The following is a 26,289-nucleotide window of genomic DNA, read 5'->3' on the forward strand; positions in this document are numbered from 1 at the left end:
TTTTAGTCCTTGGGCACATTCCTCCCTTCCAAAGGACTGATGGGCAGATAGTGGCAAGACAGGACTTCTCACACCACCTCCCCGCCGCCCCCTCATCAAGCCCTTACCTTGGTTATTTTTAATCTGAAGGGGGAGTTGAGCACACGGGGTGAGGGCCACCTTCTCCTGCAGACCAGAGGCTTGTCCCCTGTCTCCCAGCTACAGGCTCCCCTCCTCCTTTCCTCCCTGGCCTGTCCTCACATGGCCCCAGGCTGGGAGCAACTCCCCACCCTCTCTGGACCTGGAGCCCCATGGTGCTGGGGCCTGGCAGCTGGAGCCAGGATGCCCAGGGAGGGGCTCCACTGCCCGGGTCCTTGACTCAGTTTCCCTTTGTCAGGAAAAGAATTTCGTGCTGCCCTCTCTGTGTGTTCCCCTGTCTGCAGGCAGGTGTCCTCCTGGGAACGTGAGGTTGCATTACGTTAGGGACACACCCGGAGCCCCCAGCCCCTCCCCGACGCTCCTGATACAATGGCCACTGTCTGACCTGTCAAGCAGAAGACGGAGTTCCCCCATGCCACCATGGCAGATGTGCACGCAGACCCGCAGTCCAGCAATCTACTGTCCAGACTTGACCACCACGGGTCCATGCCCAGTCTTAACACACACATGAGGGTTTTCCACACTTACATACTTCAGTTTGCAGATTTTCCTCTGCATTGTTTTGCACACCCAAACACACATTTGCACGTAGACGCTTTTACCCTTCACTGCCATCCTCTGCTCCCATGTGGGATGGGAAGGGGGTGGGAGAGGCGTTAATCCCTGGGGCCTGAGGCAGGAGGGGTGAGGGTGGCGGTGTTCCCTTCCGCCTCCCTGGGCTGCCAGAGGGTGCAGGTGCTGCTGAGGCTGGCTGGGGCCCAGGCAATCCCCGGGATTTACACCAGCTGGGCCCCAAGCTTGGCATTCCACAGGGTGGGGGCTCTGCAGTCAGCTCCCGTCTTCCCAGGTAGAACCCTGTGTCACCTCTCAACCCTCGTGGGGCTCATACTCACATGTCCTTCTTGGTGGGTGTCCCCAAGCGCCCCAGGCCCTCGTGGCCCCCTCCCCGCCTCCAGTGATGCCACCTCTCAGAGGCAGTAGCCGTGCCTGTTATGACTAAGTGGACATTGTGTTCAGGAAACAAAGCCAGACTCCGCTGCCCTGGCTTTCCCTACACCCTCACACCCAGGAACATGCTCCCAAGCTCCCCCTCCCAAACTATCTCCTGTCGCCTCTCAATATAGCTCTAGAGTGTGGAGGTGGGTAGGATGACTTCTCTGCTTTCCACCAATTATGTGGTCTCTCCCCCATGGTCTCCAACTCCCTAGGGCCCTCCACTGCCCCATTGTTGGACTCAGGAATACACATCTGTCTCCAGGGGACTTGTACTCTATATCCACGTCCTTGGGGGGATCCTAGTCAACCCCACATTCCCATCTCCTGCAGGTGCATATGCCAACTCATTTCCCCCTGGCATGAAAGCTACTTGTCCCCATCTCCAGGTCACTCGAGGACCTAGTACGCAAGCTGGGGGTTTAGTCTGCGGTCCAGTGCGTCACTGCCTAGTACCCATTGCCCTGGGGACATGATAAGGGGCTGGGAACATCAGGTCAGGCTTGGTCAGAACCAGGTGACAAAGACTAGGCTTTGTCCTCAGGGAACCCTATGTCCTGAGCAAGCCAGACTGGGTATAGATGGAGTCGGGGGGTGGTGAGGGGTAGACAGGCGGTTCCCACTGTCTCCTATGGAAGGGGGAAGAAGGGAGGGCTTAACACGGTTCCAGGGTTCTGCCCCACCCGTCTGGTCTAGTTTGCCATCCTCTCCCTATCCTAGCCCCCTCTCACATCCATCCCTACTCTCTGTCCTCCTGAAGCAGCTCCTCATTCTGCTAGGAGTCCTGGAGGGTGAGCGTGCCGGTTGGACACTCCTGCCGCAGGTAAGGGGCCGAGGAAAGAAGCCCTGCTTTTGCCTGGCTCCCTGTATGTCTGTCCTTCTCTGGGTCTGTCTCCCTTCCCCTCTGCCTGGTTCCCTGTCTCAAAGCTGGACCTGGGCTCCCGTTCTCCCTGGCTCCATATTTCTGCCCATTGCACCGTCTGACATGCCTGTATTTCCACACGTCTCTGCCTTTCTCTGAGCCCAGCCTCTGCTCACCCTCTACTTGTCCCATCTTAGCCTGCACATCCTGCTCCTGGGTCTTCATCCACTCTTCTTGAACCTAACTGTTCTCCGCTTTCCTGATTTTGCCAGCATCTGAGGGTGACCCAGGATTCTTTCCTGTGACCAGTACCAGACCCTTGGCTCTTCCGGCTTCTCTATCCAAGGCTCGCCCTCTCTGTCTCCTCTCCCATCCCCTCTCAGCACCCTCCTTTGGTGGCCTGTCTGCTGCGTGGTCGCTGGCTGTTCTCTCTGCCTGTTTTCTGCTCTGGAAGCTTGGATTCTCTGAGTATCCCCTGCATCTCCCTTTTCACACGTGTCCCTGTTTCCTCCACTTATTTCCTCATTGTTCTCCAAGTCTTTCCTAAGAAGACTGGTGCTAGGCAGGGAAAGTGGAGGAGGATGTGAAGAGAAAGATGGGACAGCCTGTGGGTCTTTCAAGGGCACCCACCTCACTTCCTCTATATTTTCTCTCTGTTCGTTTCCTTGTTCACCATCCTCCATGTTCTTGAACCTTCTCCCTCTCTCTCCACTGCCCACCTGCTTAGGACTTTCCTTTTTCCTTCCCTGTTGCCCTTCTTTCCTCTTCCTCTCCTCCCTGGAACGGGCACTTACTCTAGCTGCTGCATTGGGAGCTCAGAGCCCTGAGGGGCTGGGAGTGGCCATGTGTAGCACATTGGGAAGGATTCAGGCCAGGGCCTCCTCAGCCCCCGTGCTCTGTGGTCCAGGCCTTCCCTAAGCAGCCCAGGTGTGGCAGTGAGTCTGGGGGAGGTGGAAGACTGAGCTTGTTTAGTTGAGAGGGAGCTTACTCCTCTACTTTCCAGCCCTCTGGTGATCCTCCTCAGCCCTTCTTTCCCCAGGGTCCTGCTCATCGTGACTCTTCCCTCATTTGCCTGCCTCCCCCTCAGATGACCTGCTCTAAATGGGCCAAAGAACCTCCATCTTCCAGCAATACCAAAAGCTATGGTAGGAAGTAATGAGGGAGAAGAATAGAGTGTCTTGGACCACGGGCCTGGTCCCAGGAGGAGATGGGAGGTGGGCTGGAGTGCAGTTCTCCTGGTCATGATGGGAAGGTAGTTGGAGACAGTGGAGGTGTGTCTGGAAGGGGGAGGAGCTACGGGTGAAAGTCCTGTGCCCTCTCAGACACTCACCTCGGATGGGGCCTGGGGGCTCATTACTCTAAGTGGGTCATGCCTTGGAGGGCACCCTCACACACTAAACCTCCTCCCCATGGCCCAGCCTGGGTACTGTCAGCAGTGAGGGGCGGTGTTGATCAGATCAGGGGCGTAGGTCAACACAGATGGGCTCACATGCTCTGGGAGAGCTTTAAGGGCTTCTCTAAATCTCCTGTAACCCCCAGGGTCTCTGGGCCAGGGAGAGGGCTGACAGGAGAGGTGTCATCTGCTGAGGAGGTGACAGGAGACCATGGCAGTGCTACACCAAGGATGCTCGGAGCCTCCCAGGCTCCCAGGGAGGCCTCCTGGGTGTGGCCTCCTCCCCTGGAGCCCCCCTCCCCGTCCCGTGGTCATGTCCTCGTGTTCCTGTGGCTGGCAGGCTGTGAAGAAGAGTCTAGAGGCAGGATCTCACTTCAAGGAAAATTGCTTTATTCTGCTTCTTCCAAAGGGGCAGCTCTCCAGGCTCCGGGACTGGGAGCTTCAGTTGCACCCTCAGGATGGGGCAGACCAAGATGTGGCACGGCTACTCCTCATTCAAGCCCTTTGGGAAGGAAGCACAGTCCACACTAGCTCCAGAGAGGTGGGTGTTGGGCAGGGATGGGCACTGAGGTGGGGAGTACCACAGTGTGGCCTGAGGGAGGCCCCGAGGTGGTGGGAGATGGGTCCTAGGGGTCAGTGTGGAGGGGAGGGCTCTGGAGGGAAGGGCCCTGGGCTTAGATGGAGGGATGCTGCCTCAACAAGGACAAGGTCCTCTGGGACGTACATCTTAGGTGGGAGTTACAAGACTGAAGGCCTAAAGCAGGTGGAAGAGAAGTGGAAATAGCAGTTGGGGGAAGATGGGACACACTAAATGTGTGTCAATTAGGGTTTCTGCTGACCACCATAGGGCTGGGAATCACAAAATCATTGAAAGTGAGAGCGGGAAGAACCTTAGAAATCATGGAGGACTGAGTTACCTCACCTCTGGGGCTGTGGGGTTCGGGTGCAGTAGTATGTGAAGGGGAGGAATCCTGGTGTGAGGGGCTATGTCTGAGGGGCTGAGGGGTTGCTGCCGTGGGGGAAACCCACCTTGGTGCCGATGTCACGGCTCTTGGCCCGCAGCTTGTTGACCTGGGATTCAGCGATGTCCGCCCGTTCCTCTGCCTCGTCCAGCTCGTGCTGCACCTTGCGGAACTTGGACAGGTTGGTGTTGGCCTGTTCCTCCTGTGGGGGTTCAGGGTGATGGGAGGATGAGGTGAGGAGCCAGGGTTATGAGACTGCCTGGTCCCCTCCTCCAGGCCTGGGCCCCAGCAGGATCACTCACCGCCTCCTCAGCCTGGCGCTTGTAGGCCTTGACCTTCAGCTGCAGCTTGTCCACCAGGTCCTGCAGCCGCAGCAGGTTCTTCCTGTCTTCCTCAGTCTGGGGGTCATGGGGAAGGGGGTGGGCAGCAGTGAGTATGGCATGGTCATAAGAAGCAGTATGGCCCTTCCTGCATTCATCGGCTTTACCCTGAAGGTAATATCCTGACCCAATTCAACTTTCTGATCCTCACCAAACACTTGTGTTCTCCTTACAATTTCTTACCAAAAAACATATACATACTTTTAATAGTATGTGCCAAGAAAGAGTCTAGGGAGCTGATGGGCCTCCTGAAATTGTACACAAAATTGTGCATGGGCCTTGTTCTGGAAGTGGGCCCTGGGGGTCCTGGGGCCCCACGGAGGATAAACCCAGCATGAGCTGGCAGGAACTCTGGGACTGCAGGCCTGATGGGACTTCCTGGACTGCTGGGAAATGACATAGACTTGATCTAGGTTAAGGACAAGTATGCATAGAGGGATGGCGACTTTCTGGACTGGAATGGAAACAAAATTTAACTGATAGTCTGATTCTGGAAAACACCGTGAAAGCTAAAGTCTATGCTTCCCAGAGTAACTGAAAAGTTCTGAGATTCACTCCAATGGCTTTGGTGTATTTTGGTGGTGATGATGCCAGGCTAAGATTTGGCTACATATTTGCTTTCTGGTCATCTGTGCTGGGTGAGCTCTGCTGGAGCTCCGGGTGTGTCCTGAAGGGACAGGTTGATGGTGAATGTTGATGGGGAGCTTGAAGGCCAGAAGGCTCAGAGACTGCCCCCTGAGCCAGGGGGTATTCAGGGTAAAACAGGGCTGGGCAGAGTAGAAACAGGGTAGCCATAGGCTGTACTCCGGCTCTTTGCCCTCTAAGAGGCTAAGAGAGAACACTTCATCCCTCTGGGGTGGTTGTCACTCTGGCTTCGGGCCATGATGCAGAAGGCCCGGTCCGGGAGCAGCTGCTGGGCCCGCACCTGGTACGTGAGCTCCTTGATGCGCCGCTCGCTCTTCCTCATGCCCTTGACCGACTCCGCATTGCGCTTCTGCTCAGCCTCCAGCTCATTCTCCAGCTCCCGCACCCGGGCTTCCAGCTTCTGTAGCTGCTTCTTGCCGCCCTTGAGGGCGATCTGCTCCGCCTCGTCCAGCCGGTGCTGCAGGTCCTTGATGGTCTGCTCCATGTTCTTCTTCATGCGCTCCAGGTGCGCACTGGTGTCCTGCTCCTTCTTCAGCTCCTCCGCCATCATGGCGGCCTGCACACGGGAGAGAAGTGATACTCGGTCTAAGTCTTCCAGCCCAAGAAAACCCTGGCTTGGTGTAGGCAGGCCAGGCAGGGGGACTCACATCCGTGATGGCCTTCTTGGCCTTCTCCTCGGCATTCCTGCACTCCTGCACCGCCTCCTCCACTTCAGTCTGAAGCTGGGACAGGTCTGCCTCCATCTTCTTCTTCTGGTTGATGAGGCTGGTGTTCTGAGGGTTGGGGTGGGCAGAGCAGGAAAAGCAGCATTGAGCATCCATGCATGTCTCCTGAAACTCACCTGCAGAGACCTGCCTGTGCTCCACTCTAGGACTGCCCTAGGGCGCTGCTCACCTGGGAGTGCAGCAGCTGCACCCGCTCGCTGGTCTCGATCAGCTCCTGCTCCGCCAGCTTCCGGGACCGCTCTGTCTGCTCCACCACAGCCCGCAGCTCCTCCAGCTCGGCCTGCAGCAGGTTGTTACGCCGCTCCACGATGGCGATGTTCTCCTTCAGGTCGTCGTTGGCACGGACAGCGTCGTCCAGCTGGATCTGGGTGTCCTGTGCATCAGGAGAGTTGGCATGAGAGAGGGAGTTGAGCTCAACACATCAGAAGGCTGTTAGCTGAACTGGATGCTGCAGTGAGCCTGTGGTGGTGGCTCGGGCAGGGCCTGTGGGAGGGGTCAGTGATGGCCCAGGGGCAGGAGGGAGCTGGTGCTGTGATGATGGGATGCCACTGCCCCTCTCTGGATGAGGCAACTTCCTGCTTCCAAAAGTCACCGTGTACCTTCAGTAAGCTCTGGAGGCTCTTGACTTGCTTCTGGGCCTCGGCGGCCAAGCGGTTGGCATGGCTGAGCTGGATTTCCATCTCGTTGAGGTCACCCTCCATCTTCTTCTTCACCCGCAGGGCCTCGTTGCGGCTGCGCGTCTCCGCGTCCAGGGAGGTCTGCAGCGAGTCCACCACCCGCAGGTGGTTGCGCTTGGCCTGCTCCATCTCCTCGTCCTTCTCTGCCAGCTTCCGCTCCATCTCTGCCTTGATCTGGTTGAACTCCAGCTGGGCCCGGAGGATCTTGCCCTCCTCGTGTTCCAGGGAGGCCTGGAGGGGGTTGGGAAGAGAAGGTGTGAGGCAGTCAGGGCACAGGATGGGGCCAGGGCGCTGTCCATGAATCGTGAATACAAAGTGAGCTCAAGAGTGGTGTAAGTGGTTCAGTCAAAGAAGCAGGAGGAGGAAGAAGAAAAGAGAACTTGAAAGGAAAAAAAAAAAAGGCCTAAGAGAAGGTGATTCAGGCTCTCACAGAGGAGAGTGAGCTATAAAGACAAAGAAGAAAATGAAGAGAGTGGTGTTGCCAAGGAAACAGAGGCAATCAGGCACAGAATGTAAAAGCTCAAAAGAGGGAGGCAGAGGTGAAAAGAGGGGGAGTGAAACAGGAAATCTTGTCTAAGACGTAATAGGTAAAATGTGTGAAGGGAAGTGAGTGACCGGTTCGTTTGTTCGTTCCACAATATTTGTTGAGTGCCTACTAAGTGTCAGGCACTGTTCTAGGCTCTGAGGGTGGACCCGTGAACAAAAGAACGGGGAGATGAGAACAGGGACCATAGCCTAGTCCTCAGCTTCTTCTCCCACCCCTTGCACCTCCTCCACTTCTGTGTGCGCACCTCGGCCTCCTCCAGGGCCGACTGCAGCTCCAGCTTCTCGGCCTCCAGCTGCTTGCGGACCTTCTCCAGCTCGTGGATGGTCTTGCCACTGGAGCCCAGCTGCTCAGTCAGGTCGGAGATCTCCTCTGTGGGAGGGGTGGGCGGCTCAGTCGGGGGCTGCCTGCTCCAGGGCGGGAAGGCCTCGAGGAGCTGCGGGGCGGCGCCACGTGCGGACCCTCTCTGCCCCGCCCCTCGCGGCCCGCGCCCGCACCCTGCAGATTCTTGTTCTCGCGCTTGAAGGTCTCCAGATGCTCCAGGGACTCCTCGTAGGCGTTCTTGAGCTTGAAGAGCTCGGTGCTGAGGGAGCGCGCCTCCTTCTGCGAGGACTCCAGCTCCGACTGCGACTCCTCGTACTTTTGCTTCCACTCGGCCAGGATCTGCGGGGACCCAACGGACGGAAGAGGCTCAAGGGGCAGCCCCGGCCCCACCTCCGGGACCCAGGTGCCCCTCCTAGGCCCAGCCTCCCCTAGCCTCAGCCTCCTGGGGGGATGTTCCTGACTCCCTCCTGCCGGCCTGCTCTGCCCCCTAGCTGTGGCCCGCAGCCTGGGCCCACCTTGTCGAAGTTCCTCTGCTTCTTGTCCAGGGCGGCGGCGGCCGCATTGGAGCGCTCCACGTCCACCATCAGGTCCTCAATCTCGTTCTGCAGGCGGTGCTTGGTCTTCTCCAGCGAGGAGCACTTGGCGTTGACGGCCTCGACGGCCTCCTCGGCGTCCTGCAGCCGCTGGGCCAGCTTCTTCCTAACCGTGTTGGTGAGGGCCGGGGAGTAGTGGTGGGAGAGGGTGGGAAGGATGGAGGGTGTGGATTTGGACAAGAGGAAACATGGTGAGTCTTGTGGAAAACAGTCTTCGAAAACTCAGAAGTGTTGTTGGGGAAGCCTGAGGACAGGCCCAGGGGCAGAAAACAAGGCAGTTGGAGAGTCTGGGGGACAGGGTGTGAAGACCCACAGCGCCCAGGGGGCCTTCTGTGAGGCAGCCCTCCCACCTTGGCCAGCCTCTAGGCTTGCAGACTTGGAGGACACATGCAGTCCCAGCACCCCCGTTCTCACCTGCCATGGCACCCTGCCCCAGGTGGGTGCACTCTGCCCTCAGACAAACCTTTTGTTCGTCTTATATTCGGATGAGAAACATAACGCGAGCAAAAAGCTTCCCTGAGAGGAGAAGGAGGTGGGGCCGGGGCAGGGTCCTCTGCATTGTCAAAAGCTAGCTAAGCATCCATCCCCGCAGCCGGCCCCAGGGAGCAGTGGGCTGGGCTGCGGCCTGCTGACACAGGGGCCCCTGCCAGAGACAGGCTGCCCGGGACTCACTTGGCCTCCTCCAGCTCCTCCGTCCTCTGGATGGCATCCGTCTCGTACTTGGTCCTCCACTGGGCCACCTCTGAGTTGGCCTTGGACAGGACGCGCTGTAGCTCGGCCTTGGCCTCAGTCTCCTCCTCGTACTGCTCCCGCAGCAGGTCACAGTCATGCCGGGCCGACTGCAGTGCGTGGGCCAGGGCATTCTTCGCCTGGGAGGGGTGGCACCGAGGGGTGGGCTCAGCTTACCCTGTGATGCACTGCTTGTCTCCTCACTCTAATTTCAACATCCTCCCACAGTCTCACCTGTTTCTAAATCCCTGGACCTGGAACAGTTTACCGAGTACTGTTAACAAAGAAAGTCCATACAGGGCCTCACTGTTTACAAAATGCTTTGTGCCCATCCCCCTCATGCTTCTCACGCAGCAGGCTTTATCATCCTCACCGCCATTTTACAGCGGAGGAGATGGAGGCTCAGAGATCTTAGGCAATTTCCCCAAGATCACCAAGCTCTTAAGAGGCAGATTAGGATTTGAGCCCTGACCTTTTTAAAAATTCATATTCTTTCCCCTTTTTAATGAGCCCAGCAAAGTGCTCGAAATAGGATCCAGTTGAGTTTCTTTCTCCAGTTTTCAGATTGCCCTGCAAATCCCAGGACCACTTGTACAGTTCCTGCATCCCATACCTATGCCCAGCCAAGGCCATCACACCTCTCTAGTTTATTTCCTCTCTTCACCTCATTCCCCCCAGCCCCACCTCTTACTCCATGCCCTCCAGAGATGGCTGCAGAAAGGCAGAAGGCCTCTGAATGGGAGGTAGAATTAGGAAGCATATGGTAAAGCCTGGGATTCCCAGGGGGCTCAGTGGTAAAGAATCTGCCTGCTAATGCTGGAGACACAAGTTTGATTACTGGGTCTGGAAGATCCCCTGGAGGAGGGAATGGCAACCCACTCTGGTATTCTTGCCTGAAAAATCCAATGGACAGAGGAGCCTGGTGGGCTACAGTCCATGGTTTTGCAAAGACTGGACTCGACTGTGTGCACACACATACACACGCACATGGTAGGGTCTCGGCATTTTCTTTTTGGAAAATGGGAAAATACTGGGTAGACAGCAAGCCTCATTCTTGGGAAAGAAGTGGTGGATGCAAGGCCAGCCAGTACGCTGGACGAGTGGCCTGACTCTGGGCCTTACCTTAACCTCCTCTTCCAGCTGCCTCTTGAGGTCCTCCAGTTGCTGGGTATAGGTGAGCTTGCCTCGGGTCAGCTGGGAGATCAGCGCCTCCTTCTCATCCAGCTGCCGGGACAGCTCACCTGAAGAGGCACCGAAGCACACTCAACTCTCGAGGGTCAGTTACTCCTCTCTCCTCCACCCCTCCCCTAACCCTCAGGCCCCATTCTCTGGAGAGATGTGTGCATACCCAAGCCTGGACTGGCTCAGGAACTCAGAAGACAAGGGTAGGGCTCACCGTTCTCGGTCTGCAGCTTGGCCCGTTGGCTTGTGAGGTCATTGACAGAACGCTGGGTCTCCTCAGCCTTGCTTCGGTGCTCATTCATTTGGTCCTCTAGGGTCCGGCACATCTTCTCCAGGTTAGCCTGAGACGGGAAGGAGAGTTATACGGTGTATGCAGGGGGCTGATGGGGTGCGAGTGGTGCAATTAAAGGAGCAGGGAAAGAGGAAGGCATAGAGGAAGAGTCCAAGAACAGGGTAGAAGAGGAAAGCAGGAAACTGAACAAGACAGAGGAGATGTGGACAGAAAGCAGAGGCGCGTGGAGGGAATTGGAGGAGAGGAGAGGAGAGCTGGGCCCACCTTGGCCTTGATGATCTGCTCCATGTTGGACGTGACGTCGTCCAGCTCCAGCTTGAACTCACTCTTCTCCTTCTCCAGCTTCTGCTTCACGCGCTGCAGGTTGTCGATCTGCTCGCTCAGCTCAGCCACGCTGTCGGCGTGCTTCTTGCGCAGGGCGGCCGCCGTGGCCTCGTGCTGCAGCGTGGCCTCCTCCAGGTCCCGCCTCATCTTCTGGAACTCAGCCTCGCGCTTCTTGTTCATCTCGATCTGCACGGACGTGGCCCCGCCGGCCTCCTCCAGCCGCTCGCTGATCTCCTCCAGCTCCCGGGACAGGTCTGAGCGCAGCTTCTCCACCTTGGCCCGGGCGGTGCGCTCAGCCTCCAGCTCCTCCTCCAGCTCCTCTATACGTGCCTGGGTGGGACACGGAGGGAGCTCAGACCCAGCCCCTTGGCCCCTCCATTGGAGCCCCCTCCCGGGGCTCTAGAAGGCTCCTGGCTTGTCAGCTTAGTCCCACCAGGGGACAAGTAGAAATAAAAGGATCACCTCAGTGAGATGGTTTGGATAGTTGAGTTAGCCTGCCTTTGGGCCAAAACATGCTACATTCTCTTTATGGGAAGGAAAGTGGTTGCTCTTGAAGAAGGACAAAGGGACCAGTGTTCCAGGGATAGTTTAGGCAGTTTTGTGGCAAAAATAATTGAAGTTGGAATGAGAGAGCCAGGTTCGTCTGACCGGACAGCTAAAGACCCAACACAGTGTCCACTCTAGAGGTAAGAACTGAAGTCACAGCCCAGCTGGGCTGAAGGGGCCTGAAAAGCCATGGGGAACAGCGGAGGACACAGAGATCCAGAGGCTGGCAGTGCGCTCCCCACGGTCACCAGCTACACCAGAGCTGACCTAGGAAGCTAGGATTTCTGTCCCCAGACCGGCGAGTGTTTCCAGATCTCTTCCTATGTCATCCTTGGATCAGCCGGCCCTCCTGGAAGTGTTCCACGGGAGATTTGTGATAGCCAGCATCTCCCTTCACAGACACAGAGCCAGTGCCTGTGATGCTGGGCGAGAACGGCGTGGAAGAGGGTTGGGAGGCTGAGGACCAGCCCAGGGGCCTTACCTGAAGCTCCTTGAGCTTCTTCTGCAGCTGACTGCCCAGGGCCTGCTCATCTTCAATTCTCGCATTGAGGGCATTCAGTTCAAAGTCCTTCCTGCGAGGAAGAAGGGACCGTGAGGCAAGGAAGGCTGATCGGGCTTAAGGAGGGGCTGTCAGTGGTTGGAGATGGTAATGAAACAAATGAGGAGCAGGATTTCATGGGAAAAAAAAAAAAACAAAACCAGCTTCCAGGGCTGCTGTAGGCTCCTTGAAAGTGTAACACCTGCTGGAGGACTGAAGTTCAATGGGAAGTACAACAGGAAGAGCACTGCAGGTGGAGGGACAGGACCTGGGCTCTGAGATGCTCCCTTCTTTGGTCTGTAAAACGAGGGCATTGGACTAGATTGACTCAAAGGCACCTTTTAGCTCTGATGGTCTTTAATTCTCTGTTACTTTGGGCAATTTGGTAACCTTTCCAAGCCTTCCTTTCCTCTTTGGTAAGTGGGGTTAAAGTACCATTCTTAAAAGGTCGTTTGAGGATCAGTGGGATCATACATTCATTCATTCAACAAGTACTGTGCCTGGGGAAGTGTGAAGACTTTCTGGGGAGGCTGTTGATCAGGATGAGTCTCAGAGCCTTTCAGAGTCCTGACCCTAAAGCAACAGAAGATCTTTGATTATCTGAATATGTGCGGCAGACTCACTCTTTGCCAAGTGTGAAATGTGGATCTACACATTTTGGAAGGTCTTGCAATAAGAATTGGAACCACAAGGCCATTAAAGAAGTAGCCAGACCCTGCTCACAAGTGGTGGCTGACCACGTTTCTCTGTGGTCCTCTGGGCTCTCTGTGAAGGACCTGAAAGGACTTTCCTGAGAGGCTTTTGTGTGGAACTTTCCTGTGTGTTATGCAACTGGTCTCCAAAGAGACTTGTGTATAAAGGGGGCGAGTGCCCAGCAGGAAGAGAGGGCTGGAGGGATCCGGGTTAGACTTTTGCCAGGGAGGCCTGCTGGGGCCTGATGTGCATGTCTGGGGGAGGAAAGCTCTCTTCCTGGAGGCTCTGCCCACAGTTTTGCACCCTCTTATGGAGGCTGCATGAGGCTGTTGCCTCTGAGGATGGATCTGTTGAGTCAGCTAGTACTTCCATGCATGGACCAGGATGCTGGGTGGGGGAGGAGGATGGGTGATGGGGCAGGGAACACGCTACTTTTTGAGCCGCTCATCCAGCTGCTGCTTGTCGTTCTCCAGGTCCATGATGCTCTCCTGGGTCAGCTTCAGGTCACCCTCCAGCTTCCGCTTGGCTCGCTCCAGGTCCATTCTCACCTTCTTCTCCTGCTCCAGGGATCCCTCCAGCTGAAGAAGAGAAGGACCAGTGTGACCTTAGGCCAAGTATCCTGACTTGATAATTTAGGAGCTCGTTCTTTCTGGGGTTGAGGGATCCTTAGAGGTGTCAAGACTTGGGAATACTTCCCCAGAATTGGCCAAATGTGGCCAGGGGACTGTGAGAGTGCCTAGCATGGAGGGATGCTCAGTAACTATGATAAATTACTGAATGAATGACTATAGGGTAAAATTCCAAAGCTACTTTCATTTAATCTGCACCCTGTAAGCACCTAGTGGGTTCCAGGCCGTATCCTAGGCACTGCAGATGCAAAACTGAATAAAACCAAGTTCCACCTAAAGGCAGCTTCCAGTCTATGGCTGGGACCAATACTTCAATAATGATAACACAGAGCGATAAAGAATGATTCAGTAGAGATATACTCAAAGGACTACCTATGGGAGCAGTGATCACTGAGGACCAGATCCTGGCTAAAACATAGAAGTCCAAAGATCCTCCTCGAGGATCTTCACAAAATTCCCAAGGAAATTTATCATGTTCTTATGAGATAACCCTCTAAATTCCATGGTTGAACGGAGACATATAGGCTTGAACCTCAAGTGAAATAAAGAAGCCCATCTCTACTGTTGATCACATCAGCAAGGTGAGATACATAACTCTGAATTGATCACCCCTCTCCTTGTCTATTCCCCAGTTCCCTTCTAAAAGTATCAGGAGAGAGAGCACTCTCTAACCCCACATCCCCAAACACACACATGCACACACAGACACTGATGGACTTGGTACATCTAGGCCCTTGTGATAGTCTACTTACATCGTCCACATGCTGTTCCAGCTTGACCTTGGCCTTGGTCAGGGTGTTGACCTTGTCCTCCTCAGCCTGAAGGTCATCCAGGGCCTGCTGGTGGGCCTCTTGCAGAGCTTTCTTCTCCTTGGTCAGCTTGGCAATGATCTCATCCAGCCCAGCCATCTCCTCTGTCAGGTTCTTCACCTGTTGACCAAGAACCCCATCCCCTCTAGGGTCAGACATCACCAACCTGGAGACATCTATGGAGACCTCCAAAGCCAAGGGCCAGGACCACACTCAGGTCCGAGGATCCTGAGACTTGGTCTGGATTCAAAGGGAGCTGCCCTCACCTTGTTCTCTGTTGCGTGCTTCTCCTTCTCCACCTTGGCCAGTGTCAGCTCCAGGTCATCAATGTCCCTCTTGAGCTCAGAGCACTCATCTTCCAGCTTGCGCTTCTTGGCAGTGAGCTCAGCGTTCATCTCCTCCTCGTCCTCCAACCTCTCAGTCATCTCCTTCACCTTTGCCTCCAGCTGGATCTTGTTCTTGATCAGCTGGTCACAGCGTTCTTCTGCATCAGCCAGGTTATCTTGTTCCTGAGGGCAAGGTGCAGAGGGGAAGCTATTCAGTGGATGGGGTGGATGGCAAAAGCATGGAGGGACACGCTCCACCTTCACTGTAAGAGGGCAACCCCAGGATCTCCCCAGCTGAGAAGAACCTCAGAAGGATAGAGAGGGCAGGAGATTTAGGGCAATGTGACAGGAGCACTGAGGAACGAGAGCAGAGAGAAAGGGAACCAGAAGTCTCTTTATCTGGCCCTCTTCCTCTGGTCGCCTCCATCAAAGGGGAAGGAACTGTATTTGTTGATGCCAGCACTTTACATATTTATAGCCTGGTGACATGGGCAACTTTATTCCCTGTCTACAAATGAGGACATGGAGACCCAGAGATAACACATCATTTGCCCAAAGTCAGAGAATTATTAAGCTATGGATCCAGGTTAAATCCTGATGAAAAACCTATATTTTTAAGGTAATGCTTTCTCCCCTTCCCTTTCTTTCTCTAGAGACCTCTGTGGAGGCCTTTGAAAGTGTTAATTCCAGAATCCTCTGCCTATGAGGGCACAGGATGGTGATCCCCCAGGTAGGGAGGTGCAGGGTGTGTGGGAGATGTGGGCAGAGGCCTGAGGGTCTCACCGCCTGCACTTGGAGCTGCAGGTCGTTCTTCTCCTGCAGCAGGGACACCATCTTCTCCTCCAGCTCCTTGCGCCGAGCCTCTGACTTCTCCAGAGCCTCTTTGAGGCGCCCAAACTCCTCCTTCATGAGAGCTATTTCCTTCTCTGTCTCTGCGCTCTTCAGCAGTGGTTTGATCTTGAAATAGAGCTTCATCCAGGGCCAGTTCTTGACCCCCATGAAGGCCCGAATATTCCACTGGATAATCAGCAGGGAGTCTCTGCAGGAGCCGAGTGAGAAGGGCGTTGAGACAGCCTCTTCCCTCCTTCCTGCCCAGAGGCCCTGGCTCCTCCATCCATCCTGCACTGTGACAGCGAGGCACCCCCCGCCCCCACGCCCACCACTGGTGTTTGTAGCTGTGTTGTGGCCCTTTGTCACTTGAAGGTCTAGGGTGCTATTTCTCCTTCCACTGCTCTGAGCCAACCTGGGCCTTGGAGGCCTGAGACCCTCCCTTTAACATCTCTCACCTACGTTCCAGCAGCTTCTTGAACTCCATTCTGGAGAGCACACCTCGGGACTGAGCCTGGATGCGGGTGATGATGCGGCTCAGCCTTTCATCTCGCATCTCCTCCAGCAGCCCCAGCAGGCCCGCCTTGAAGAACACCTGCAGGGAAGTTGTGTGTGGACATGACTGGACAGGCAGGAGGGGGATGAAGAGGGGCTTATCTTAGGGAGGGTAACAAGGCCGGGAAGAACTGGAGGAAGGACGTCAGTGGCAGCTGGAGCTAGAATGGGGGAGCAGGGCTGTCTGGTCCATGGGGAGGGCTAGCACGTGGTTCAGTAATGCTTGTGAGATGGTTGGTAAAAGGCAAGGAGCCATAAAGTAAAAGGACAAGAGAGGTCTCCTTGTAGTCAGTTTGTTTCCTCCTTTTCTTTACCTTGGTGTGGCCGAACTTATACTGGTTGTGGTCAATGTCCAGGGAGCCCAGCAACTTCTCTGCCCCTTTCCTGCTGTCAATGAACTGGCCCTCGGGGATGGCTGCTGGGTTCAGGATTCGATACCTGGGAGGGAGGTGCCCCATGTCACCTATGTTCTGCAGTGATCGGCTCTGCCCACAGAATCCAAGGCCACTCGCAGTTTCTGCGTCCTGCCAAGGCTTCCCAGGCTCCCCCTGTTCCCTGAGCCCTACAGCACCCGGTACCCACCTCTGCCGGAAGTCCCCGTAGAGGATGCGGTTGGGGAAGCCCTTCCTGCAGATGCGGATGCCCTCCAGCACGCCGTTGCAGCGCAGCTGGTGCATGACCAGGGGGTTGTCTATCACCCCTGCGGCAGGAGGGAAGGGAGAGGAGTGTGTGGGGAGAGCATGGGGCTAAGAGCTGAGGGTTCTGGGTTCTGATCTTGGCTCTGTCACAGACTGGCCTGTAACCTTAGCAAGTCAGTATTTTTTTTTCTTGCTATAAATTTTGAGAGTAACCAAAAGTCTTTCACAGTCCTTATTTTATATGGTTTATGCCTATTTTCATAGGTGGTAGCCAGGGCCAATATAGACCATTTTCTAAGCCCTGGTTAGGTTAAGGGACTTGATCAAGGTCACTGAACTTAGCAGAGCCAGGCACCCGAACCCAGACACCTGAACTCCTCCATCTCCTTTTGATTCAGAAAGGGAAAAACAATCCTTACATGTCTCATCAGGGGCTGTAAGGCACTTAGGAGGGAGTGTCCATCAAAGTAGTTACACATTACCCTGAGCTACATGTTCTAAATGGAGGGCAGCACTGGGGCCAGGGTGGGAGGCTGTCTGTGAGCCTCTCTGGGGAATAGGAGGGGAAGAATGTGATCTGGAAATCTCCGAGGTGGGAGCTCAAGAGGTGATCTAAAAGACCCTGACCTTGGGGCAGTGCATCTCAGCAGTGGGCTGGGCCTGGCTTCTTGGGCTCACCTGGAGACTTTGTCTCATTGGGGATGATGCACCGCACGAAGTGGGGGTGTGTGGAGCGCAAGTTGGTCATCAGCTTGTTCAGATTCTCCTGTGGCCCAGAACCCAAGAGGGACAAGTTAAGAAAGTGAAAGAGAAGTAAGAAAGGGAGCAGAGCGGAAGGAAAGGAAAGAGAGAAGGCAAGGAGCTGGAGAGTGAAGGAGGGCTAGGGTAAGACACGGAGGAGGAGATAGTGGGAGGCGGAAGGGATAAAGAAGCCAGGGGAGATGAGAAAGGAGCAAGAGCCGAGGCCAGCAGATACAGGGGAGAGAAGACAGGGCGCAGACGGTCAGGAAGGGCCTGAGAAGACTGAGTGGGAGGAGTCAGGGCTGAGCCAAGCAGGGGACAAGCAGGGCTGGGGTGGCGCTGATCACACACTCACCCTGTGCAGAGCTGACACGGTCTGAAAGGATGAGCCTTTCTTGGCCTTGCCTTTGCCCTTCTCAATAGCTGTGGAAGAGAGAGTCAAGTAAAGGGGACGAGAAGGCATGTGCAGAGTCAGGGCAGCGGGTGAGGAATCCCACCCTCTCCCCACATTTGGTTGCAGGCCATGATCTTCACTGTGGCTGCTCCAACTTCTCCACCCAATTCTCTCACTGCATCTGTAAACCCTGGGGCCCAGCCCAACATGGAAGTGGTGGGGGGCTAGCCCTTGACCTGCCTCAGAACCACAGTAGAAACCTGCTCCCGGTCCCTGGGTCCCAGTCTCCACTTACGTGTGTCAAACCCAGCATAGTTGGCAAAGAGGCTGCTGAGCATCTTGAGGGAAGACTTCTTGTACAAGTCCACCACCGTCTCATTGAGCGGGTCTTTGTTTTTCTGCAGCCAGCCTATGATGTTGTAGTCCACCGTGCCGGCGTAGTGGATCAGGGAGAAGTGGGCTTCCGGCTTCCCCTTGATGTTGCGTGGCTTCTGGAAGTTGCTGGACTTGCCCAGGTGGTTGTCGAACAGTTTGGCCTTGAAGGTCATGTCGGTGGCCTTGGGGAACATGCACTCCTCCTCCAGGATGGACATGATGCCCATAGGCTGAGGGTAGAGGGGAGAGCGTCACTGAGCCTGCTTCAAGCAGATGGAGATGGACCCTGCCTGCTCTAGTGTCGATGGAGATGCCCCTTTGGCTATTAGCTGATACTTCAGCTCTGAGCAGTTACCTATTGACTGGCACCTGTTCAACCTTCCCAAGGTGGCACTTTGATTTCAAAGGGACCTTTGTGAAAGTCTGGGAACATGGACGCTGTAGGTGCTTTACACCCTACTCCATTGCCCAGATCCCTGAGATGTTGCCGTTGAAAAGAAGTGCTCTCTTATGCTTCCCCATGCCACCCTCAGACTTCCTGCTCCTTGATGGGTAAACCAGGGTCGCTAAACACACTGCTGTGGGAGGCCATCCCTGAAGTGCCCATCCTCTGCGCATCCACTCTCAAGCTTTGGAACTCAGCTCTCCAGGACCACCCTGTCCTGGGTGGCCGGGATAGCACAAGGCTCTGGAAACTAGGGCTTGGGATTCTTCTGTTAGCTAGATCACGATGCCCAGAAGGGTGGGGCGGCCATTCTTCTGGGGCGTTCATGTGTGTGGGGCGTGAATGGAGAGTTCAGGCAGAGGGCCCGAGGCTGCACCTTCTCGATGAGATCGATGCAGGCCTGCAGGTCCATGCCGAAGTCGATGAACTCCCACTCGATGCCCTCCTTCTTGTACTCCTCCTGCTCCAGCACGAACATGTGGTGGTTGAAGAACTGCTGCAGTTTCTCATTGGTGAAGTTGATGCAGAGCTGCTCGAAGCTGTTGAACTGCAGGGTGGGGATGGGGAGGAGTGGGTCAGGCAGGCAGGGGTCTGTGGCCCGAGGGGTCAGCCCAGGGCTGCGTCCAGCCTGGCAATGGGTGTGGCTGGCTTCTCTCCGGTCAGGGCAGGGAGGGAGTGCCCCCTGAAGACACGTGGCTGTCTCCACCCCTGGGGAGCCCACGGCCTTCCCCAGGGCTTGGCCAACGGCGGCTGCCTGTGAACCAGTGAGTTCCTGTTCTCCCAGACCCTAGGCTCCCCACTCACGTCAAAGATCTCGAAGCCGGCAATGTCCAGGACACCTATGAAGTACTGGCGAGGCTGCTTGGTCTCCAGGGTGGCGTTGATCCGTGTCACCATCCAGTTGAACATCCTCTCATATACAGCCTTGGCCAGCGCCCCTTTGGCATACACCACCTGGAAGGTGGGGGAGAAACCCGAATGAGGGAGTGGTGGGAAGAGTAAATTGCAAAGCTCCCACGGCTGCACCGGGCCAGCCCCTCTGCCATTTAACATCTGAAGATGACCCACCTGCTGGACATTCTGCCCCTTGGTGACGTACTCGTTGCCCACCTTCACCCGAGGGTGGCACAGCCCCTTGAGCAGGTCAGCCGAGTTCAGCCCCATGAGGTAGGCGGACTTGTCGGCCTCTGGAAGGAAAGGGCGGATGGGAGAATTGGAAAAGGGATGCCTCCTCCCAGACGAAGGCTTCATGGCTCCATAGCTGCTCCCTGCACCCCTGGCTCCCACCTTCGGTGCCGTCAGGCTCGGCCTGCTCCTCTCGCTGCTTCAGTTTGAACTTCATGTTTCCAAAGTGCATGATGGCGCCCGTCAGCTTGTACATGGAGTTCTTCTCCTCTGTAGTGAAGCCCAGCACGTCAAAGGCATTCTGTAGACAGGACCCGTGGTGGTGGACCCCAGAAAAGGGAATAAGGAAGGTAAATGAGACCCCTCTGCAGTTGAGCGAGATCTTATCTCCTGAATCTCTGTGGGTGCTGAGACTCCCATCCCCAGTGGGGAACCCCAAAACTAAGCTGGGAAGTATAATAGCCGGGTGGGTGTGGACTGCCTTGGCCGGGTGTCAGCATTTAGGCTGTTCTCTGGAGCTGCTCTGGGTGACCCACTCACGTTTCCTACCACTGTCCCTCTTCTAGGCCCTTCCCTTACATCCATGCCTGGATCTCTCATGTGTCTATACCTGTTCTTCACCTATCAGCCTGCTCTGGCCCCACGGCAGCTGCATGACCACCACCCGCCCCTTTCCCTTAGTAATGCTTTGTTTTTTGGCTTGTCTGTTTCTTTTCTCTGTCCATGGCTTTCAACCCTCTGGTTTGATTGAAAATACCAGTCACTGTCTAATCTCACCTGTATCCCAGCACACCCAGGTCACAGGACACATTCTGGCCCTCACAAAGGAACAACAGACAGCCAGGGTCTTAGCTCGATTTCTGGGCCAGGGAACTGGACCCATTTGCCCCTCACCACCAATCCCCTTGCCTCTCAGCTGGGTCCTCACATACTTACATCAGTGGCCATGAGCTCTTCAGCGTCATCAATTGAGGCCACAGTGGTCTCTCCTTGGGAGATGAATGCATAGTCATAGGGGTTGTTGGTGATCAGCAGCATGTCTGGGGGGTGGGGGGAGAGACGTTAGAATGGGGGCACAAACCCCTGGCCCTCCCTGGGGCTATCTGCCATGACACATGACCTGCAAAAGAGCATATGACAAGGCTTAATGGGGTCCTGCATCCCACAGAACTGAATCCAGCAGTGCGATAAACCCAGGGCCTGTCAACAAGCAGCTGCAAGTGGAGGGGACCAGGTTGCCATGGAAATAGTTGGTCTCAATTGGTAGCTGTGACTCACCCAGCAGCTCAGGCTTTTTGTTGGACAGGATTTGGTAGAAAATGTGATAATCTCTCTCTGCTTTCAGCTGGAAAATAACTCTGGATTTTTCCAGAAGGTCTGTGAATAGGAGGGGAGAAGAAAGAGAAGAAGAAAAAGTTAGGGTTTAAGTATAAGGAAATAGAGAAAAAGGAATGATAAATGTAGAGAACAAGACAGAGGGAAAGGGAGAGACAAGAGAGGGAGAGAAATGCACCCACAGACGCACAGAGATCACACACAGATATAGAGACGGAGACGGAGTCCCAGGAGCAGAGGAAGGTCCCAGAGAAAGACACACAGACAAGCAGAGACAGAGATGGAGACAGACCAGAGGAAGTCTCAAAAGGAGAGGAATATGTAGACCTAGAGACACAGAGACAGGGAGAGAGGAAGAGAGCCTGAGGGGCAGAGCTGTCCAGTGACACAAGAGAGAGATGGAGACAGTTAGAGTGAGGGCAGGGTCAGGATGAGCCCTAGCAGATCTGTGACACTCACAGGTCTCGATGTCTGCAGAAGCCAACTTTCCGGTCGCCCCAAAATGGATTCGAATGAATTTACCCTGGAGACATGGAGAAAAATGGTGATGAGTTGAGGGAGAGCTCCTGTTTGACACATCCCTTGACCAACCCAAATCCCAAGTCCAAAGGCAGGGCCCACTCACGAAGCGGGAGGAGTTGTCGTTCCTGACGGTCTTGGCGTTGCCAAAGGCCTCCAGGGCGGGGTTGGCCTGGATGATCTGGTCCTCCAGGGTGCCCTGCGGAGGTCAAGAAGGATGGCAGGTGAGAGGCCTCCTCCTCCTCCTCCCTTTCTGCGGTACAGGCCCTTGGAGGACAGTAGGCCTACCTTGCCTGTGGCCTGCTCCTTTTTGCTGCGGTCGCCAATGGCGGCAATGACCGCGAAGTATTGGATGACTCTCTTGGTGTTGACCGTCTTCCCTGCCCCGGATTCTCCGCTGTTGGGACAGTCGGGCTTATTAGGCAGTGAACAAACATTATTTGAGACCACAAGCCTCGAGTCAGGAGAGCTTTATTTGGCAGGGGGAGCCCTGCAGCAGGAAGCCACCAGATAATATGCATCCCAGCCACAAAGCTGTGCTCTGACATACACAGGGTCAAGGGTAGCAACTAGGAAAGATGTGCTAGAAGAAGCGGATTTGGGCAGGTGGGAGACCGGAATTTGATCTTTGAGTTGGGAAGATCCCCTGGAGGAAGGTATGGCAACCCACTCCAGTATTCTTGCCTGGAGAATCCCCATGGACAGAAGAGCCTGGTGGGCTACAGTCCTTGGGGTTGCAAAGAGTCATACACAACTGAGCGACTATGCACAGCTCAATATGGTCTTGGCTGGGCAAGGTCAATTAAAGGAGATGGGCCCAGGCCATTTTGGAAAAGAATGGGTGGGGCTGGAAGAATGGGGAGGGTTTCTGAAGGGAAAAATGAAGGAAAATGAAGAGGGGAAGAAGACATGGTGTTCCCAGGCTTATGGATAGATGCGTGATGAGTTAGAGGGGCATGAGTAAAGAAGATGGGAGAGGAAAAATAAGAGGGATGGGGAGGAGAAAGGAAGGAGAGGAGAAAGGAAGGGGAGGAGCAAGGAGAAGGCCAGGGTCAAGGCCAGAGAAGACATCAGAGCTGGCACCAGAAGGTGGAGGGAAAAAGAACTGGGGGTCTGTGTGTGGGGGCTTGGGTCCTGATGGGGGGGTGGGCTCAAGGAGATTGTGGAAGGGAACAGGAAGTAGCCACACTCACGTAATCAGGATGGACTGGTTTTCTCTGTCTGTGGGGAGAAGATGGGGAGGACAAGTCAGGAGTTGCACAGGATGCTTTGTCATCTCCCCACCCTGCCCCAGCTCCCTGCATCTCTCCCAGAGGCCTGAACCCCTCGGGAGGAGGGGCCCTCAAGAAACCCTTCACTTGGGGCCTGTCACCTGTCAGCATGTACTGGTAGGCATTGTCGGAGATGGAGAAGATGTGGGGCGGCGCCTCGCTCCTCTTCTTGCCCCGGTAGGCGGCTACTACCTCGGCATTGTACACCGGCAGCCACTTGTAGGGGTTGATGGTGACGCAGAAGAGGCCCGAGTAGGTCTAGGGGAGGAAAAGAAGTGAGTTGCCAATGATGAAGTGGGAGGGGTGGCAGTTTTTGGAGTTAGAGAAAGGTCTTAGGAGAGGGAGAGAAAGGAAACTGTATGAACGCAGTCCATCTGAGCAGTCCCAGCCCTCAGGTCATTAGAGCTGCACCCCCAGGTAGTGCTAGTGGTGAAGAATCCACCTGCTAAGCAGGAGACATGAGTTTGATCCCTGGGTTGGAAAGATCCCCTGGAGAAGGAAATGGCAACCCACTCCAGTATTCTTGCCTGGGAAATCCCATGGACAGAGAACCCTGGTGGGCAACAGCCCATAGGCTCACAAAGAACCAGACATGACTGAAGCAGCTTAGCATGCACAAGGATGCAGGGATTATGACAGAGTGAAGTACTGCCTGGGCACAAAGGACAGACACACTGGGCTCCAGGAGGTGGACATGCACGGAGCAGGAAGCCACTAGATTCAGAGGGATGCCCGGGGGTGCACTCACATAGATCATCCAGGAGGCGTAGCGCTCCTTGAGGTTGTAAAGCACTGCAGGCTCGTGCAGGAAGGTCAGCATGGCCATGTCCTCGATCTTGTCGAACTTGGGTGGGTTTTGCTGCAACACCTGGTCCTCCTTCACGGTCACTGTCTGCAACAGCCCACGGACAGGGATGGGAGTTAGGCAGGTTATACAAGAACCGTGTTCATGAGAAAAGAATCCAGGGTCCCAGAGAAGATAGACAGGATGTTGGGGATGAGAAGGGCTATTTGGAGACAGTACATCCCTACCCAGAGGAAGGGAGAACCAGGACTATGTGGGGTACATCCTGGTGGCACCCGCCAGGCACCCCAGGCGTGGGGGGGCATCCAAGGTGGCCTCTCACGCTGGCCCCGCCACCCACCTTGCCATGTTCTGTCTCGGCGGTGACTTTGCCACCCTCTCGAGACAAAATTGTGGCCTTGACAAACTCCTCTTTGTCATCAGGCACAAAGACGTCCTTCTTGAGGTCGAAAGGCCTGGTCTGGGCTTCCAGCCGCTCCTTCTCTGACTTGCGCAGGTAGGGGGCGGCCTCCCCAAACGCGGCCATCTCCGCGTCCACCATGGCTGCGGCTGCAAAGGGAGGGAGAAGAAGCTGACTGCCCTCCCCTCCACTCTTCTCCCCTGCAGCAGGAGCCCCAAAGCCTAACACAGTGCTCAGGGGTCAGCAGGGGTCACCAAGAGTCCCTCATTCCTTCAGCTCATCTCCTAGCCCTAGCAAATCTATTGGGGCAGAGGCGGAGGCTAACTTGGTCCAGCCTGGGGGGTTCTGGGAGCAGGAAGCTAACTATACACACTACGCACATCTCTGAACCTCTTCACTACCTGACTCCTTCACTAATCACAGGTAAGAACTCCTGGCCACCAGGCCGTGCTCCCTAAGGCGAGGCAGAAACTAGAGTTGTGTGTCTTCTCAGATCGGCTCTCCTTACCTTGGCTTCTCAAACGCGCCTTCTAGAGGAAAGGGGCTCAAGGTGGCAGGGGCCTGGAGAGAAGGAAGGTTGGTCAGGGCTGTGTCCCTGCCTCACCCAGTCCCGCCCTTCAGCACCCCTCCGCCCCAAGGCCTGAACAGGGGTGGAGGTGATGGTGGGCTTCTCTGGTCCCGCTCTTTCTCTCGCTTTTCCTACCCAGGTTCTTGATGTCACCTCAGTGAGCCCCTCACTCCTCACTCCTGGCCGATGGCCCTGCCCTGGCCTCCCCCGTCTAGTGAGCCTTGCCTTTTTGAGCCACCTGACATTCAACCAGTGATCACACGGTTGGGGCTTTATAGCCTACAGAGCATTTTTATGCCAGTCCTCCTCCTCAGTCCTCACCCCATTCTACAGAGGAGGAAATCTAGGTTCATGAGCTTGCTTGTCCAAAAACACATCACAGTAAGTGGTGGAGCCAGGACTTGAACCCAAGTCTCACGACTCCGGAGCCAGTTCTCATCCATCCTGTCCCCATTCTATGGTCAGTTGTGGTGGACGTTGTTAGAGAGGAGCCCCCGTGGGCATCTTATGGACACACCCATGGCACAGCTGAACACGCTCCACGACAGACATGGGAGAGCTGTACATTCAGTCTGTGCCCAGCACAGAGACCGTGTCAAGGGTACGAAGACAGGACACCATGTTCCTGTGCCCGGGAGCAACTTTTGCAGGGAGGACACATACTCCCACCGGCTTGACTCCCGGCTGCGCACACGAGCCATTCTGTGTATGTGAATGTGGGTAGTTACCCAGTGCAAACCTCACAGAACTAGCTTTTACACACAAACTTCTGAAATAATTGTTCTCTGCCATCCTCTTGCCGCTTCCTGCTTGTCCTCGGGCCTGATCATAAACTCATCTCTCAGTTGATATTTCTGTGTCTCAGGCAGTGAGGCACACAGCCTCCCTCACCAAACATTCAGACACACACACACACACACACACACACATACTTCTGGTCTCACATTTGCAGTCAGACCCAGACATCTCCCCCTGTAACTCATGACCCCCCTTTCCCCTGGCACGTACACACATGTCTAGACCTGCCCGTGTGTGCTCCGTGACCAGACCTGACGCTTTGCATGAAGCCCTGAATGTAGTGTGCTGTTCCTAGAGGAGCCCCTTCCTAAACCTGGGCCCCTTATCCCAGAGGAGGGCCGCCAGCTCCCAGCCCCTACCTGAGAGCAGCAAGGAGAGAAGACTGGAGCGCAGGAGAGAGCTGTGGAGCCGACCTGGCCAGGCGGGGGCTGTATATATGGGGAAGCAGGGCACCCCCACCCCCACCTGCACCCAGTCCCCAGCCGGATTTAGAAAGGACTGTTGTCACTAGAAGCATTTCCCCCAGGCTCCCCCCTCCTTTCCCAAACCGTGCTCCCCTCCCCCCCCTCCAGCTAGGAAACAATTGGAAGTGGTCGTCATTGTTATGGCATGGAGTGAGCAGGGTCTGATTCCAGGGGGCGGGGAGGGCTCCAAGTACAGCCAAAATATCTCCCAGGCCAGGCCTCACATTCCACAGCTGGAGGGAGGGGGAACTGACCACGACCACCATGACCTCAGGCAGGCTGTCCCCCCACCTCCACGCCCTCTTGGACTATTGCCCTCGGGGCCCCTGCCCCCAGGACCAGCCTGGTCCCTTGCATGGTGCCCTTTCTGCTCCCTGGCCTGGGTCCTGCACTCAACTGTGAGATGGGATGGGGTGAGAACGAGCAACCCCAGAGCAGAGTTGGACCCAGGGTAGGGGCTAGGTGGGGGCAGCTGGAAGGAGGCTTCCCAGCCAAATGGCAAGTCGTACGACCAGGGAGCTTAGAGATGGGGCCTCTGGCTCAGGCACTGATTTCCTTGGACAGCCAGGCAGCGTGTGAGGTCACTGAGCCTCAGAGCCAGACAGGCCTTAGTGATGGGTCCAAGTCCTTCACTTCATGGGGAGAGGAAAAGCCTTCTCTGAGATCATGCAGCCAGTCAGGGCAGCAAGATTCAAGGAGGATGGGGAGCAGCTCAGGAGATGGG

General features: G+C 55.6%; 1 protein-coding gene across 1 annotated transcript; it reads right to left on the reverse strand.

Moving 5' to 3' along the window:
* Positions 1-3,755: 3,755 nt before the first annotated feature.
* On the reverse strand, positions 3,756-25,511 carry LOC147365145 (myosin-7). The gene is made up of 40 exons (XM_086322440.1): positions 25,461-25,511; positions 24,244-24,296; positions 23,676-23,884; positions 23,279-23,422; positions 22,632-22,788; positions 22,453-22,480; positions 21,548-21,656; positions 21,366-21,458; positions 21,200-21,263; positions 20,684-20,782; positions 20,342-20,445; positions 19,568-19,706; positions 19,349-19,467; positions 19,085-19,234; positions 18,657-18,827; positions 17,756-18,065; positions 17,422-17,489; positions 17,004-17,091; positions 16,270-16,387; positions 16,002-16,125; positions 15,591-15,727; positions 15,088-15,343; positions 14,245-14,487; positions 13,922-14,098; positions 12,973-13,118; positions 11,791-11,881; positions 10,704-11,093; positions 10,362-10,488; positions 10,088-10,206; positions 8,909-9,105; positions 8,159-8,342; positions 7,817-7,982; positions 7,567-7,691; positions 6,698-7,006; positions 6,268-6,471; positions 6,021-6,146; positions 5,654-5,929; positions 4,651-4,746; positions 4,416-4,550; positions 3,756-3,888 (listed from the first exon to the last, which is right to left on the reverse strand). Exons 3-40 carry the CDS (start codon positions 23,874-23,876, stop codon positions 3,871-3,873), a joined length of 5,808 nt encoding a protein of 1,935 aa, XP_086178566.1. The 5' UTR covers positions 23,877-23,884; positions 24,244-24,296; positions 25,461-25,511; the 3' UTR covers positions 3,756-3,870.
* Between the last annotated feature and the right edge of the window lie 778 nt (positions 25,512-26,289).

The sequence above is a fragment of the Bos grunniens genome, chromosome 10 (genome assembly GCF_055505025.1).
Source record: "Bos grunniens cultivar Pamir isolate PY7600 chromosome 10, Bosgru_T2T1.0, whole genome shotgun sequence".
In the NCBI taxonomy this organism is placed as follows: Eukaryota; Metazoa; Chordata; class Mammalia; order Artiodactyla; family Bovidae; genus Bos; species Bos grunniens.